General features: G+C 38.2%; 1 protein-coding gene across 1 annotated transcript in view; it reads right to left on the bottom strand.

The window, feature by feature from the left end:
- Positions 1-798: 798 nt before the first annotated feature.
- LOC108584132 (zinc finger protein 98-like) overlaps positions 799-15,740 on the bottom strand; it is a 32,757-nt gene continuing 17,815 nt past the window's right edge. The window contains 5 exon segments of the mRNA XM_031660344.1: positions 799-939; positions 942-2,213; positions 2,215-2,297; positions 9,138-9,233; positions 9,750-9,876. Coding sequence (XP_031516204.1) covers positions 904-939; positions 942-2,213; positions 2,215-2,297; positions 9,138-9,233; positions 9,750-9,876 — 1,614 coding nt within the window. The 3' untranslated portion in view covers positions 799-903.

Genomic DNA, 15,740 nt, shown 5'->3' on the forward strand with positions numbered 1-15,740 from the left:
TGTATGAAGCAATTTGAGAATTTGCCACATTTACTTTTCAAAACCTGTAATCTTTCAAAAAAGCGTATACTTGTAACTCTCCAAAAAATCTTCTATTCTTTTAAAGTTATAAACAAATAATTTTTCTACCAAGTTTAGTTTTGTATTGTATTCTAAACTCAGAACTCTGATTCAGTGTAAAGTCTGAAGTGTCAGTGCCTTATATATTTCTAATGTAAATTCTCTGATATTTACAGACTTAACATACAATTAAATATTTTTTTCTATTTACTACAACTGCAAAAATATATTTTAATCTGATCTCTCTGGAGTTTTCTAACCTGTAGTTTTTGAATAAATGTTTTTTTCCCAATTTATTATATTTGCAGGGTTTTTCTTCTATATAAATTTTCTGACGTTGAATGAAGTTTGAGCAATTGCTTCAGGGTTTGCCTCTAATACAAAATGAATACAACAAGATCTGTGTTACAAGTAAAGTTACCACAACTTTGTTTATATTTGTAATGTTTGTCTTCAAAATAAATCCTCTTCAGCACTTTAAAAGCTTACATTTTCTCAAGACTCTTTTGACAGTAATTGCACTTTTAATGCTATTAAGTATAAATTCTCTGATGTTGAGTAAGATGTGAGCAGATATTAATCATTTTAACTTTTTTTATATTTGTGCATTTATTTTCAAGTATAAAGGCTTTGTGTGCAATAAGGGATGAGCATTGTGTAAGTTTTGCCACACTGTTCACACTTGTAGAAGTTTTCTCCAGTGTGAAATACCTAACCTGCAAGCAAGTGTGATAACCATTTAAAGGCTCTGTCGCATTATTCATATTTCTGTGATTTCTCACCAGCACACTTTCTTTATGTTTGTAAATGTTTGCGATGTTGTCACAAGCATTGTTACAACTTTCAGGTTTGTAGAGTTTCTCTCCAGTATGAATCATCTTATGTCTGTTAAGAATAGAGGAGTTGTTAAAGGCTTTGCCACATTCTTCACACTTGTAGGGTTTCTCTCCAGTATGAATTATCTTATGTGTAGTAAGGTGAGAAGACTGGTTAAAGGCTTTGACACATTCTTCACATTTGTAGGGTTTCTCTCCAGTATGAATTACCTTATGTTTAGAAAGAGTTGAGGACTGATTAAAAGCTTTGCTACATTCTTCACATTTGTAGGGTTTCTCTCCAGTATGAATTCTCTTATGTGTAGTAAGTTGTGATGATAGGTTAAAAGCTTTGCCACATTCTTCACATTTGTAGGGCTTCTCTCCAGAATGAATTCTCTTATGTGTAGTAAGGTGTGAGAATCGGCTAAAGGCTTTGCCACATACTTCACATTTGTAGAATTTCTCTCCAGCATGAATTCTCTTATGGGTAGTAAGGGTTGAGGATTGTTTAAAAGCTTTGCCACATTCTTCACACTTGTAGGGTTTCTCTCCAGAATGAATTCTCTTATGTGTAGTAAGGTGTGAGAACCGGCTAAAGGCCTTGCCACATTCTTCACATTTGTAGAATTTCTCTCCAGTATGAATTATCTTATGTGTAGTAAGGGTTGAGGACTGAGTAAAAGCTTTGCCACATTCTTCACATTTGTAGGGTTTCTCTCCAGCATGAATTATCTTATGTGCAGTAAGGGTTGAGGACTGGCTAAAAGCTTTGCCACATTCCTCACATCTGTAGGGTTTCTCTCCAGTATGAATTCTCTTATGTGTAGTAAGGTTTGCAGACTGGTTAAAAGCTTTGCCACATTCCTCACATTTGTAGGGTTTCTTTCCAGTGTGAATTATCTTATGTGTAGTAAGGTGTGAGAGCCGGTTAAAGGCTTTTCCACACTCTTCGCATTTGTAGGGTTTCTTTCCAGTATGAATTCTTTTATATGTAGAAAGGTTTGAGGCCTCATTGTAGGCTTTCCCACATTCTTTACATTTGTAGGGTTTCTCTCCAGTATGAATTCTTTCCTGTTGAGCTAAGTGTGAAAGCACACAAAATGACTTTTCACATTCTTTACATTTGAAGGCTTTCTTTCCAGTATGTTTTATCTTATGTCTGTCTGAATTTGAAAATTTATGAAAGACTTTCACGTAATTGTCACATTGAAATATTTTGTTCTGGGCAGTTGTCAAACACTGGCTAAGTCCATTGTAACATTCTTCGCGCAACTTACACTCATCCATGCTTTTACAATATTTTCTTAGCTGTAAATTTTCATGTCCACATTTTTTTATATCTTCTCAGTATGACTTTTTGGAAATAATTTTTTATGCCCTGCTTTGGCCAAAGGTGTTGGGCAAAATAAGGACATACAACTGAAAGAAATAAAAACAATAAATTACTCACGAGACTCAGATGAATATACTTTACAAATCTAACCTATAAAATGATAGACTACATTACAAGATGGCACAGCCAGATATTACATGCTGTAACATTTTCACAGCCATATAAAGTAACAAAAACATACAGACCAAATTACATTTGTGAAAAATTAAAGTAAGTTAAGTGTGTGCAGTGCCCCAGGTGAGTCCAATGCAAAGAGGCACATAGAAGAAAGTGAAGTCTGTTACATTTACCCAACACAGATCTTCCTGCTTCCCCATATAATATAGTGACTTTAGAAATAAACTGCCAACTCCTGGTTTCATTTTTAAAAGACAAATAAAATAATGGCTTATACATCTTTATTTCTCAATGGCAGGTGCTTTTACAGACACTGGTTCCTGTCTCTCACTGCATAAAAGTTCTGAAAGAAATAGTGGTATTCTTTCAAATGACAGTTTGAGTGTGCTGAGATAAAAGGTAAGGTACCAAAACAGATATACAGACAAATAGAACAGAACAGAGCCCTCAGAAATAACAACACACATCTACAACCATCTGATCTTTGACAAACCTGACAAAAACAAGAAATGGGGAAAGGATTCCCTATTTAATAAATGTTGCTGCGAAAACTGGATAGCCATATGTAGAAAGCTGAAACTGGATCCCTTCCTTACACCTTATATAAAAATTAATTCAGGCCAGGCGCGGTGGCTCAAGCCTGTAATCCCAGCACTTTGGGAGGCCGAGACGGGCGGATTACGAGGTCAGGAGATCGAGACCATCCTGGCTAACACGGCGAAACTCCGTCTCTACTAAAAAATACAAAAAACTAGCCGGCCGTGGTGGCGGGCGCCTGTAGTCCCAGCTACTTGGGAGGCTGAGGCAGGAGAATGGCGTGAACCCAGGAGGTGGAGCTTGCAGTGAGCTGAGATGCGGCCACTGGACTCCAGCCTGGGCGACAGAGCAAGACTCTGTCTCAAAAAAAAAAAAAAAAATTAATTCAAGATAGATTAAAGACTTAAATGTTAGACCTAAAACCATAAAAACCCTAGAAGAAAACCTAGGCAATACCACTCAGGACATAGGTATGGGCAAGGACTTCATGACTAAAACACCAAAAGTAATGGCAACAAAAGCCAGAATAGACAAATGGGATCTAATTAAACTAAAGAGCTTCTGCATAGCAAAAGAAACTACCATCAGAGTAACAGGCAACCTACAGAATGGGAGAAAATCTTTGCAATCTACCCATCTGACAAAGGGCTAATACCCAGAATCTACAAAGAACTTAAATTTACAAGAAAAAAACAATCCCATCAAAAAGTGAGCAAAGAATGTGAACAGACACTTCTCAAAAGAAGACATTTATGCAGCCAACAGACACATGGAAAAATGCTCATCATCACTGATCATTAGAGAAATGCAAATCAAAACCACAATGAGATACGATCTCAGACCAGTTAAAATGGTGATCATTAAAAAGTCAGGAGACAACAGGTGCTGGAGAAGATGTGGATAAATACGAATGCTTTTACACTGTTGGTGGGAGTATAAATTAGTTCAACCATTGTGGAAGACAGTGTGGCAATTCCTCAAGGATCTACAACTAGAAATACCATTTGACCCAGCCATCCCATTACTGGGTATATACCCAAAGGATTATAAATCATGCTACTATAAGGACACAAGCACACATATGTTTATTGCGGCACTATTCACAATAGCAAAGACTTGGAACCAATCCAAATGTCCATCAATGATAGAATGGATTAAGAAAATGTGGCACATATACACCACGGAATACTATGCACTCATGAAAAAGAATGAGTTCATGTCATTTGCAGGGACATGGATGAAGCTGGAAACCAGCATTCTCAGTAAATTATCACAAGGACAGAAAACCAAACACCACACGTTCTCACTCATAGGTGGGAACTGAGCAATGAGAATACCTGGACACAGGGTGGGGAACATCACACACTGGGGCATGTTGTGGAGTGGGGGCTGGGTGAGGGATAGCATTAACCACCATGGCACATGTATATATATGTAACATAACTGCATGTTGTGCACATGTACCCTAGAACTTAAAATATAATAAAAATAAATAAATAAATAAGAAAGGTAAGTTTTACAGCAGCAGAAAGACTGTGGTATTACAGACAGGAAACAATTATAGCAAGTGATTATTGGTTATTAAGAAGAAACATGAATAGGCTGAGCGTGGTGGCTCACACCTGTAATCCTAGCACTCTGGGAGGCCACGGCGCGTAGATCAACTGAGGTCAGGAGTTTGAGACTAAGCCTGGGCAACATGGTGAAATCATCTCTACTAAAAATACAAAAGTAGCTGAGCATGGGGTCACATGCCTGTAATCCCAGCTAAGTGGGAGGCTGAGACCAGAGAATCACTTGAACCCAGGAGGTGGAGGCTGCAGTGAGCTGAGACCATGCCATTGCACTGTAGCCCAGGTGACAGGAGCAAAACTGTTTCAAAAAAAAAAAAGAAGAAGAAGAAGAAACAACACGAATAAACTCCTTTGACTAAAAGTAAACACAAAATTTTAGACAAGGCACATCCTAAGAACATGTTTGAGAGACTCCCACAATCTCTAGCCAAGATAATTGTTTTCAGACTATGTCAGAAAAAAATGCATTTTAAAGACTGTGACAGGTAGCTTTTTAAAATGTCCAAATCTCAAAGATTACAATGTATACAAAACAGAGCAATATGATTTCATCAAAAATATTGTGTAAACTCCAGAAAGAAACCATAAAAAAGATGTACACATTAATTTTAAACACTAATAAATTGAATAATATCCAATGAGTGAAACTGGGATACAGTCAGTCCACTGTAGAAAATCACAAAAATGAGAATAAAAACAAAAAATCAAAATATTTTTAAAAATTTGGAGGTAAAAAATAGAAAAATAAAAAACAACTGGAAAATCCTAAAAGAAAAATGATGTAGAAATGAAGTTCAACAAACAAATTAGGATACACACAAAGATATTTATAACAAATACATGTTAAGCACATTTTCAAAAATCACAGACAAGAAGAAAGTCTTCGGAGCTGCAAGATGAAAGTAATGTGTCATTTACAAACATAGTCTTATGATATAACCAGTGAATTATCAACAAAAATTTTGCAGGCCAGAAAGAAACTGTGTGACACAAAGTCCTGAAAAACAAAAAAGACAAAAAAACAACAAAAAACTGCCATGAAGTGAGAATAATACCATCAACAAATCTGTCCTGCCAAATAAAAAGGAAAAACCTTCCAAAACAACCAAAATCTGAAAGAGTGTATTAGCACTGCATATGCCCTGCATATAAAAGATGGTGAACGCAGCTCCTTAACCTGAAAGTAAAAGGATTCAAAAAAAAAAAAAAAAACCCATACACAAATAAAAATACACTATTTTCTGGGAAAGATATGCACAAAAATAGAATCTTGTGGCATTATCATAATGGTGCAGAAAACATTTTAAATTATTCACTAAATTTTGAAAAATAAAAGCACAGAAATTATAAACATCTGTTAATGAATATACAATGCAAAAACATAATTAGCAACATCAATGACAAATTTCAGGGCAGATGTAATAAGGAAGAATTTTTTATTCAACTGAAGTTGATTCTGTACCAAATTAAAAATATACTGTTGTTTCTTATAGAGGTTTTATGGAAGCCCCAAGGTACCACAAAAAAAAAAATCTGTACAAATATACAAAAGTGAATTAGAAATAAGTAAAAGCATATCAATACAAAAATCAAAAGACACAAAGACAGAGAGAAAATGAGAAACAAAGATGCAAGAATCAAATAAAATAATTAAAAACATAACAGTAAGGTCTCTATCAGACAATTACTTAAATATATATATCAAATTAACTTTCAAATCAAGGGACACACTTTCAATAAATAGATTTATTAAAATTTTTAAAAGCCAAGATCCAACTTTTTTTTCTACAAAAGTCAGTAGAGATCTAATGATAAAAAACACTAAAAGGGGCAAGATGGAAGAATGCATTTCATACAAATATTAATCAAATGAGAGCAGAAGAAATCAACATAATATTATGCAAGCTACATCTTACGTCAAAAACTGTCATATTTTATAAAATGTACTTGAAGTCAAAACTCCAAAGAGACAAAAAAGGACATTAAAACTTATAGATTTAGGCTGCGCACGGTGGCTCATGCTGGTAATCCCAGCACTCTGGGAGGCCGAGGCAGGATCAAGTGATCCTCCTGATCACTTGAGATCAGGAGTTCGAGACTGGCCTGGCTAACATGGTGAACCCCTGTCTCAACTAAAAATAGAAACATTAGCCAGGCATGGTGGCAGCCACCTGTAATTCTAGCTACTCAGGAGGCTGAGGCAGGAGAGTTGCTTGAACCCAGGAGGCAGAGGTTGCAGTGAGCCGAGATCACACCACTGCACTCCAGCCTGGGACACAGAGTGAGACTCTGTCTCAAAACAACAACAACAACAACAATGATGACTTGAGATTTACTCACTGGGAACCTATGAAAAATGTGTATATATATCTGTGTGTGTGTGTGTGTGTGTGTGTGTGCATCTCACATTAGGGCTCCAAACATATATAGCAAATATTGACATAACAACAGAGACACATAGACAGCAACGTAATTATAGTAGGGTATTTTAACACTGCACTTTCTGCAATAAAAATTAAATGAGAATATTAGTAAGGGAATACAGGGCTTCCAGGCAGTATAACACAATTATTTCTAACAGAGGTATAGAAAACACTCAACACCAGGACACACATGGTTCTCAACAGCTAATACAACATTTTCCTTGATAGACCACCTCTTATGCCAAAAAAAGAAAATAAGTCTCACCAAATTTTTTAAAACTGAAATTTTGTAAATTACTTTCTATCACCAAAATGAAATGAGTATACAATAAGAGAAAAAAAACTGAAAAATTAACAAATATATAGAAATTAACACACTCTTAAACATGCTCTTGTGAAAGGCTGAAAAAGGTAATATTGTAACGATGTCCATCCTGCTCAATACAATCTACAGATTTAACGCAATGTTTTTCAAATTTCTCATTACATTTTTGAAGAAACAGAAACAGCAATCCTTCGAGTATACAGAATCTCTACAGACAATAAAGTACCCAAAAATATTAAAAACGAAACAAAACAATGTTGGAGGCATTACAGTTCCTGATTTCAAAACACATCACAAAGCTACAGAATTAAAACAACTTGGTATATGAGTATAAAGGTGAAAAAGTAGACTAATAAAATAGAATGCAGCACATATATAAACTCTCACATATATGGTCACATGAAGAGTCACTTGCATACCCACAATTATTTTAGCATTGTTACTAAAAGTCAATAGGTAAAAGCAAGGCAAATTTCGGTCACCAAATCGTTCAGCAGATATAATTTGAAATATAAAAATACCAAAATATTACTCAGTTTGAAAAAAAGCAGGAAATATTCTAACAACTATAAAAGTAACTCTTGATGACTTTATGCAAAATAAAATGAGCCAGCCACAGACAGAGATTTTATGAGATATATAAAGCAGTTACACTCTTAGAAACAGAAAAAAGAATGGTATTTGAAAAGTGCCAGGAAATGGGAAAAATTGGTAGTTGTTTAATGGGTATTGTACAATTTCTAGAAGTCTTTTATAAAACAATGTAAATATACTTCACATGCCTGAAATGTACAGTACAGTGTTTTTGAGTCAGGGTCAAAAAACACCTCAGGTGATCCACCTGCCTTGGCCTCCCAAAGTGCAGGGATTACAGGTGTGAGCCACCATGCCCGGCTGAAAGAATATTATTAAAGTGCCATATTATCTACAATGATCTCTAGATTCAATAAATTCCCTATCAAAATTCCAGTATTTTTTTTACAGTAATAGAAAATACAATTCTCGGCCAGGCGTGGTGGCTCATGCCTGTAATCCTAGCACTTTGGGAGGCCGAGGCAGACGGATCATGAAGTCTAGGAGTTCAAGACCAGCCAGGCCAATATGGTGACACCCCGTCTCTACTAAAAATACAAAAATTAGCCAGGTGTGATGGCTCACACCTGTAGTCCCAGCTACTTGGGAGGCTGAGGCAGAAGAATTGCTTGAACCCGGGAGGCAGAGGTTGCAGTGAGCCGAGATGGTGCCACTGCACTCCAGCCTGGGTGACAGAGCGAGACTCCGTCTCAAACAACAACAACAAAAAAAGAAAATACAATTTTCACACAGAACTACAGTAAACTTTGAATAGCCAAAGCAATCTTGAAAAAAAAAAAAAAGAACAAAGCACAAGAACATCATACTTTATAATTTCAAACTATACTTCAAGACTATAAGAAGAAGACAGAATGCAATGTGCAGAAAAATTAGCAATAAAAAGACAACGGAACAGAAACCACTACTCTCACACACTTAGGACATGATGTAAAAAGAGAACTTAAAAAACAGTTTAACACAGAGTTTCTCAAAATTTTGCAGATTATCTGTGTGTTTTCAAAAACAACGAAGAAGCAGTCAGATTTTGCAGTCTCTTATATGCCACGAAGAGGACTGTCTTGGCTGTCACTGTAAACTTGAAGGAAGGTCACCAAAGGGAAAGTAAAATCTTTAGTGATTTTACAAAGATCAGACAGAAGATGCTTCTTTGTGAGAGCAAAATAAAAAAAAATTCAGGCTTCCTAGAAACTATTTCCTTTGGAACACAGATTTCAAATCATTTTAAGGACTTTTCTTTTTTCTGCTTTGGACCTCTCATCTGTGTTGTCTGTTGTATTCACTTTCACTCTCACCTACCTGGGGGTTCAGCTCCCATCTCATGTCTCTTCACATTCCAAGGTTCTTTTCCTTGCTCCAGACAGGTGATCAGGTCTGGCTTAGAGACAGCAATACCTGTTTTATTAAATATAGCATGAATCGTGCTCATATTCTCCAATTATCAATTTGGTAATGGGTTCAGTAAAAATGATGTAACAGAATATTCTAGTAAATTAATTCCAAAATACTCATTTACAACAAAAAATTTAAAATATTTAGGAAATATTTTAATTTTGTAAGTTCTTAATTTTACTACCTGGTACTACTAAATCAAAAATTGGTAGTGGCAATTACATTTTAAGATGTGGGCAACAGTTATGTTATGCCACTAAATTTCCAAAATTAACACTAATCTAGAGTGAAAAGACACAGATCAGCTCAGGAGTGTGGAAAGTTCAGGTCAAAATGAAACATCTTGAAATTCCTTTCTACATAGACGAAGCTTGAAGTTTAAAAACAAACAAACAAACAAACAAACAAACAAAAAACACAGAGATCTGAAAGCATAAATTACCAAAAACCATTCTACAAAAAAAGAGAAATAAAACTTATAGGGTATATTAGGGAATTGTGTACTGAAGTTATCCTCACCCAGGAAGACCAGGTTTCTGTAGTTCTCTAACATCACATTCCTATATAAATTCTGCTGTGCAGTGTCCAGGCATTGCCACTCCTCCAGAGAGAATTCTATGGCCACATCCCTAAATGTCAACGCTCCCTGAAAAACATACAAACACACACACACATATTTACCAAGTGGCCAGGAACAGAATTTTTAATTTGACTCAAGGCAAAACAAGAGTAAAGAGAACTGGTTCTTACTTATAGGAGTGACTGAAAATATTTAATAAATAACTTTCAACACAGAAATATTCTCTAATGTATTCTCTAACTCTGAGAAAAGAGAGTGAGTGGTATAAGATCCACAACATCAATGCATAGATGATACTTTTCTGGATGATGAAATATAAAATTGAGGGCATTAACACTAACATGTACATTTTTGAATGCTATATTTACATCATACAGAATAAGTTGTGTAAATTTTTCAGATGGAAAAGACATATTCAGTTAGAAAACACTGCTCAAATATTAATGTGTATGATAAACTGGAGATCTTGTTAATGCAGATTATTTTTTCAGAAAATCTGGGCTGGGCGTGGTGGCTCACGCCTGTAATCCCAGCACTTTGGGAGGCTGAGGTGGATGGATCATGAGGTCAGGAGATCGAGGCTATCCTGGCTAACACAGTGAAACCCCGTCTCTACTAAAAATACAAAAAATTAGCCGGGCGTGGCGGTGGGTGCCTGTAGTCCCAGCTACTCAGGAGGCTGAGGCAGGAGAATGGCGTGAACCCCAGAGGTGGAGCTTGCAGTGAGCTGAAATCGTGCCGCTGCACTCCAGCCTGGATGACAGAGCAAGACTCTGTCTCAAAAAAAAAAATCTGGAATAAAATCTGAGTTTCTGAATCTCTAACAAGCTCACCAGTAATGCCCATGTTTTTGGTCCAAGGAAACTATTTTGTCAAACATCCAGTAAGTGGAAGAGCCTGTGTGTTTTTCAGTTTTTCTGGCCTATAAACAAAGATGAGAGCTTTCATTTTCCAAAGACAGATAAATGGAAAGAAAACCTAAGAAAGGTCAGCTACCAGATTAAATGTGATTGTTCATGCACATCTGCTGAATAAAGATATATAATAATTAAGAGAAAAATAATTAACTCTATAGAAAAAAATATGTCACAGAGCTCATTAACCAAGTGAGTTACTAACATCAACTGCATGAAGACAAATTTTTATGGTGTGCTGATGCACAGAGAAGGACACAGCATCACTGCTATGGTATCTCCCAGCCAAAAGTAAATTATAGCCTGAATTTAATCATAAAGAAACATTGGTTTTATGCAAAGTTCCAGATACCAGTATCTCCCATGTTCTGTACATTTTAATGGTGATTTTCAGTAGTCTTTTTTTCACACCCTAAAAAATAATTATCTCCTAATAATTTTTTTTTTTCAAAACTGTCTAGGTAATAAATGCCATCCTGTTTAAATAAGCATTTTCTTAATCCTGTTCTGCATACAGCTAATGGAGAACAGAGATGGAACCTCAACATTACATGCTCTCCATCTTTACTAAGGACCCCAGCTTCTCCCCAATAGGAATACTGAGTATCCACACCTTTCCATGTTCCACAGCCACAAAAGAAACATTCTTAATATTGCAGTTCATAAATTCACCGTGAGAATTCTTTATGACATATAAGAAGGCAGGATCTTGATAATGTAGAGAAGACTCTGGTATATAGGAAAGAAATGTTTTTCAGACCCCCTTGACTATAATAAGAACTAAAAAGTAGTTAAAACAAACTCATTAGGAAGAAAAAGCACAAGTAGAAAATTAAAGCTCTGCAAGTATTGAACACGTGGCATTCCAGGAGGCAGAGTGGACACAGCTCTTCATCTGAGACATGTTTAGCTTAAAAAACAAAAAACAAAAACAAAACAAAAAACATTTTTTAGGGGCGGGGCAAAGACGGCCAACTAGAAGCAGTGGTGATCAGAGGCTCCCACTGAAAAGAACCATAATGGCCTGTGCATCCTGCACTGGCACCTGAGGTATCCAGGTTCTCTCATCAGAACTGACCAGGCAGCTGGCATGGCCCAGGGAGAGGAAGAAAGAAGAGTGTGGTACAGCCACCCACCTGACAGACGCACAGGGCAGAGGAGCCCCCACCCCCCAGCCAAGGGAGGCAGTGAATGAGTGTGCTACTTAGCTGACAAAACCATGCTTTTTCCACGGAACTGTGCAACCCACAGACTGAAAGATTTCACCTGGGGAACCCATGCCACCGGGGCCTAGGGTCCCAACCCCAGAGCTGTGCAGATTCTCAACAACCTCCTCAGCTAAATCGGTTTGGTAGCCTGCTGAGTCTCAGGGAGGGGTGTGACCCAGCACCACAGGCCAGGCTGCCTGCTCTTCTAAGCCATTTCAGCTCCCAGGGGCAGCAACCAGTACTGGGACTGACAGCTGTCTAACACACCAGGCTCCCTGGGCAGGGGAAGTGGCGCAGCCATCTCTATAGCTCCTGGCGGTAGCTTTCCCTGCTGTAATGGCAGGGATGCTGGACGGCGTGGTTCCAAGAGGTGCCCCTGACAGCCCAACACACCAGCTGTGCCAGACTGCAGCTAGCAGCACCTCTTTAGGCCTGACTGGTCTCCATCCCTCACACTGTGGGCCACCCCGTGGTGAAGTCCCAACAGCTTCAGCTAGGCTCAGGGACAGAACTCTGATCTCTCTGGCTCCGAGTCCTCAAGGAGAGAGGTGGCCCAGTCTCTAGACGAGCAGACTTAGCTTTTCCTCCTGCTAGTTCTGGGGCAACCAAGCAGCCCAGGAGTGGGTTTAACCCAGTGCATACCCTCCACCAAGGGACAATAAAAGTGCTTCATTAAATGGGTCCTGTTCCTCGTGCCCCAACTGGGTGAGATACTCCAACAGGGGTTGTCAGACACCCTATACAGCTGTGTTCCTACTGGCATCAGATTGGTGTTCCTTAAGGTCAGACATTCCAGAGGAAGAAGAGCACCTACCTGATGTCTTCCAACCTCCTTAATATCTCCAGGTTCAGGAGTGAACCAGATAAATAGGGCCTGAGGTGAACCCCCAGCAAACCACAGCAACCATACAGAAGAGGGACCTGACCACTGAAAGAAAAACAAACAGAAATGAGTAACAGCAACAAAAAAGTCCCCACAAGAACCCCATCCAAGAGTCAGCAGCCTCAAAGATCAAAACTAGACAAACTCATGAAGATGAGAAAGAATCAATGAAAAAAACACGGAGAACCCAAAAGGCAAGGGTGCCTCCTCTTCTCCAAATGATTGCAATGCCTCTCCAGCAAGGGTGCAGAACTGGACGGAGAATGAGAGACACAAATTGACAGAAGTAGACTTCAGAAGATGGGCAATAACAAACTCCACTGAGTGCTAAAGGAGCACGTTCTAACAGAATGCAAAAAACCTAAGAACTGTGGGAAAAAGTTAGAGAGAGGAGCTGCTAACTAGAATAACCAGTTTAGAGAGGAACAGAAATGACCCGAGGGAGCTAAGAAACACAGCATGAGAACTTGATGAAGCATACACAAGTATCAATAGCCAAACTGACAAAGTAGAAGAAAATAATATCAGAGTTTGAAGACCACCTTGCTGAAATAAGGCATGCAGACAAAATTAGAGAAAAAAGACTGAAAAGGAATGAACAAAGCCTCCGAGAAATATGGGACTACATAAAAAGGCCAAACCTACAATTGACTGGAATACCTGAAGGAAAGGGGGAGAATGGAAACAAGCTGGAAAACACACTTCAGGATATCATCCAGGAGAATTTCCCCAATTTAGCAAGACAAGCTAACATTCAAATTCAGGAAATACCAAGAACACCACTAAGATATTGCACAAGAAGATCAACCCCAAGAAACATAATCATCAGATTCTCCAAGGTTGAAATGACAAAAAAATGTTAAGGGTAGCCAGAGAGAAAGGCCAGGTCACCTACAAAATAAGTCCATCAGACTAACATTGGACCTCTCAGCAGAAACCCTACAAGCCAGAAGACAATGGAGGCCAATATTCAACATTCTTAAAGGAAAGAATTTTGAACCCAGAATTTCTTACCAAGCCAAACTAAGCTGCATGAGTAGAAAAAGAAATAAAATCCTTTCCAGACAAGCAAAAGCTGAGGGATTTTGTCTCCACCAGGTCTGGCTTGCAAGAGCTCCTGAAGAAAGCACTAAATATGGAAAGGAAAAACTGGTACCAGCCACCACAAAAACACACCATGAAGACCAATGACACTATGAAGAAACAGCATCAAGTAGTGTGCAGAATAACCAGACGCCATCATGATCACAGGATCAACTTCAGAACAATACTATTCTTAAATGTAAATGAGCTAAATGCCCCAATTAAAAGACACAGACTGGCAAATTGGATAAAGAGTCAAGACCCATCAGTGTGCTATATTCAGGAGACCCATCTCATGTGCAAAGACACACACAGGGATGAAGCAAAATTTACCAAGCAAATGGCAAGCAGAAATAAGCAGGGGGTGGAATCCTAGCTCTGGTGAAACAGACTTTAAACCAACAAAGATTAAAAAAAGACAAAGAAGGGCATTACTTAATGGTAAAGGAATCAATTCAACAAGAAGAGTTAACTATCCTAAATATATAAGCACCCAATGCAGGAGCACTCAGACTCATAAAACAAGTTCTGAGAGACCTACAAAGAGACTTAGATGCCCACACAATCATGGTGGGAGACTTAACACCTCACTGTCAATATTAGACAGAACAATAGGACAGAAAATTAACTAGGATATTCAGGACTTGAACTCAGCTCTGGATCAAGTGGACCTAATAGGCATCTACAGACTTCACCACCCCAAATCAACAGAATATACATTTTTCTCAGTGACACATAGCACTTTTCTAAACTCAACCACATAATTGGAAGTAAAACACTCCTCAGCCAATGCAACAGGACTGAAATGGTAACAAACAGTCTCTCAGATCACAGCACAGTCAAATTAGAACTCACGATTAGGAAACTTACTCAAAAGTGCACATTTACATAAAAAATGAACAACCTGCTCCTGAATGACTCCTGGGTAAATAATAAGGCAGAAATCAAGAAGTTCTTTGAAACCAATGAGAAGAAAGACACAACATACTAGAATCTCTGGGACAGAGTTAAAAGGGAAATTTATAGCACTAAATGCCCACATCAGAAAGCTAGAAAAATCTCAAATCGACACCCTAACATCACAATTAAAAGAGCTAAGTCGTGGTGCAGTGACTCACGCCTGTAATCTCAGCATTTTAGGAGGCTGAGGCAGGCAGATCACCTGAAATCAGGAGATCAAGACCAGCAGGGCCAATATGTCAAAACCCCATCTCTATTAAAAAATAGAAAAATTAGCCAGGTGTGGTGGTGGGTGCCTATAATCCCAGCTACTCAAGAGGTTGAGGCAGGGAGAATTGCTTGAACCCAGGAGGTGGAGGTTGCAGTGAGCCAAGATCATGCCACTGCACTCCAGCCTGGATGACACAGTGAGTCTCCATCTCAAAAAAAAAAAAAAAAAAAAATTAAAGAGCTAGAAAGCAGGAGCAAAGAAATCCAATTCCAAAAGCTAGCAGAGGACAAGAAATAGCTAAGATGAGAGCAGAACTGAAGGAGATAGACATGAAAAACCCTCAAAACAAAAACAAAAACAAAACAAAACAAACAAACAAAAAAACCAACTCAATGAATCCAGGAGATATTTTTGAAAAAATTAACAAAATAGGGCCAGGCACGGTGGCTCACCCCTGTAATCCCAGTACTTTGGGAGGCCGAGATGGGGGGGATCACCTGAGGTCAGGAGTTGGAGAGCAACCTGGCCAACATGATGAAACCCTGTCTCTACCAAAAATACAAAAATTAGCTGGGCATGGTGGTGCACGCCTGTAATCCCAGCTACTCGGGAGGCTGAGGCAGCAGAATCACTTGAACCTGGGAAGTGGAGGTTGCAGTGAGCCAAGATTG

Source organism: Papio anubis, chromosome 20 (genome assembly GCF_008728515.1).
Source record: "Papio anubis isolate 15944 chromosome 20, Panubis1.0, whole genome shotgun sequence".
NCBI classification, from domain to species: domain Eukaryota; kingdom Metazoa; phylum Chordata; class Mammalia; order Primates; family Cercopithecidae; genus Papio; species Papio anubis.